This window comes from Callorhinus ursinus, unplaced genomic scaffold (genome assembly GCF_003265705.2).
Source record: "Callorhinus ursinus isolate GAN/ISIS: 27379988/994484 unplaced genomic scaffold, GSC_fseal_2.0 scaffold7506, whole genome shotgun sequence".
Lineage (NCBI taxonomy): Eukaryota > Metazoa > Chordata > Mammalia > Carnivora > Otariidae > Callorhinus > Callorhinus ursinus.
In genome coordinates, this window is record NW_027404556.1 from 1 (window position 1) to 2319 (window position 2319).

Sequence of the window (2319 nt, forward strand, 5' to 3'; positions counted from 1 at the left end):
CCCAGAAGAGTCTGGAGAGTTCTGGGAGGGGCGGCACCCCGGACGCCGATTGGTCCCAGAAAGCCTGGAGGCAGGACGCGAGACGAAACCCGTGGAATATTCCCGACCTGGCAGGCCCGCAGGGCTCCGCGATTGGCCGAGGACGGGAAAGGCCGGGCCGGGTGAAGCGTTATAAACACAGAGCCGCCCAGCCGCTGACAAACAGCAAACCCGCCGAGAGACAGCAGCCTAGCGTGTGGCGTCCGCCGGCGCAACTTTCGCAGACCCGCCGCGTCCCGATCCCGCACGTCCTCGAGTTCGCAGCTTCAGAAAAGACCGAGCTCCTCGTCGCGGATCCCGACCGCCTTTCACGGAGCCTGAACCTGAGCGCGGGGCAAGGGAGCAGGACAGCGGCATGGCGAAAACCGCGGCCATCGGCATCGACCTGGGCACCACCTACTCCTGCGTGGGGGTGTTCCAGCACGGCAAGGTGGAGATCATCGCCAACGACCAGGGCAACCGCACCACCCCCAGCTACGTGGCCTTCACGGACACCGAGCGGCTCATCGGGGATGCGGCCAAGAACCAGGTGGCGCTGAACCCGCAGAACACCGTGTTCGACGCGAAGCGGCTGATCGGCCGCAAGTTCGGCGACCCGGTGGTGCAGTCGGACATGAAGCACTGGCCTTTCCAGGTGATCAACGACGGAGATAAGCCCAAGGTGCAGGTGAGCTACAAGGGGGAGACCAAGGCGTTCTACCCCGAGGAGATCTCGTCCATGGTGCTGACCAAGATGAAGGAGATCGCCGAGGCGTACCTGGGCTACCCGGTGACCAACGCGGTGATCACCGTGCCGGCCTACTTCAACGACTCGCAGCGCCAGGCCACCAAGGACGCGGGGGTGATCGCGGGGCTGAACGTGCTGAGGATCATCAACGAGCCCACGGCCGCCGCCATCGCCTACGGCCTGGACAGGACCGGCAAGGGGGAGCGCAACGTGCTCATCTTTGACCTGGGCGGCGGCACCTTCGACGTGTCCATCCTGACGATCGACGACGGCATCTTCGAGGTGAAGGCCACGGCCGGGGACACCCACCTGGGAGGGGAGGACTTTGACAACAGGCTGGTGAACCACTTCGTGGAGGAGTTCAAGAGGAAGCACAAGAAGGACATCAGCCAGAACAAGCGGGCCGTGAGGCGGCTGCGCACCGCCTGCGAGAGGGCCAAGAGGACCCTGTCGTCCAGCACCCAAGCCAGCCTGGAGATCGACTCCCTGTTCGAGGGCATCGACTTCTACACGTCCATCACCCGGGCGCGGTTCGAGGAGCTGTGCTCCGACCTGTTCCGGAGCACCCTGGAGCCCGTGGAGAAGGCGCTGCGCGACGCCAAGCTGGACAAGGCCCAGATCCACGACCTGGTCCTGGTGGGGGGCTCCACCCGCATCCCCAAGGTGCAGAAGCTGCTGCAAGACTTCTTCAACGGGCGCGACCTCAACAAGAGCATCAATCCCGACGAGGCAGTGGCCTACGGGGCGGCGGTGCAGGCAGCCATCCTGATGGGGGACAAGTCTGAGAACGTGCAGGACCTGCTGCTGCTGGACGTGGCTCCGCTGTCACTGGGGCTGGAGACGGCCGGGGGCGTGATGACCGCCCTGATCAAGCGCAACTCCACCATCCCCACCAAGCAGACGCAGATCTTCACCACCTACTCGGACAACCAGCCTGGCGTGCTGATCCAGGTGTACGAGGGCGAGAGGGCCATGACGCGGGACAACAACCTGCTGGGGCGCTTCGAGCTGAGCGGCATCCCCCCGGCCCCCCGGGGAGTGCCCCAGATCGAGGTGACCTTCGACATCGACGCCAACGGCATCCTGAACGTCACGGCCACGGACAAGAGCACGGGCAAGGCCAACAAGATCACCATCACCAACGACAAGGGCCGCCTGAGCAAGGAGGAGATCGAGCGCATGGTGCAGGAGGCCGAGAAGTACAAAGCCGAGGACGAGGTGCAGCGCGACAGGGTGTCCGCCAAGAACGCCCTGGAGTCCTACGCCTTCAACATGAAGAGTGCCGTGGAGGATGAGGGACTCAAGGGGAAGATCAGCGAGGCGGACAAGAAGAAGGTGCTGGACAAGTGCCAGGAGGTGATTTCCTGGCTGGACGCCAACACCTTGGCCGAGAAGGATGAGTTTGAGCACAAGAGGAAGGAGCTGGAGCAGGTGTGTAACCCCATCATCACCGGACTGTACCAGGGGGCGGGAGGCCCCGGGGCCGGAGGCTTTGGGGCTCAGGCCCCCAAAGGGGGCTCTGGGTCTGGCCCCACCATTGAGGAGGTGGATTA

At 64.4% G+C, this 2319-nt stretch overlaps 1 protein-coding gene across 1 annotated transcript; it reads left to right on the forward strand.

Annotated features, from left to right (window-relative positions):
- Positions 1-185: 185 nt before the first annotated feature.
- LOC112818879 (heat shock 70 kDa protein 1) lies at positions 186-2314 on the forward strand (the record flags this gene model as incomplete). Its single annotated transcript, XM_025865964.2, has 1 exon — positions 186-2314. A coding segment is annotated over exon 1 (1920 nt), but the record flags the coding sequence as incomplete, so codon positions are not given.
- Positions 2315-2319: the final 5 nt, after the last annotated feature.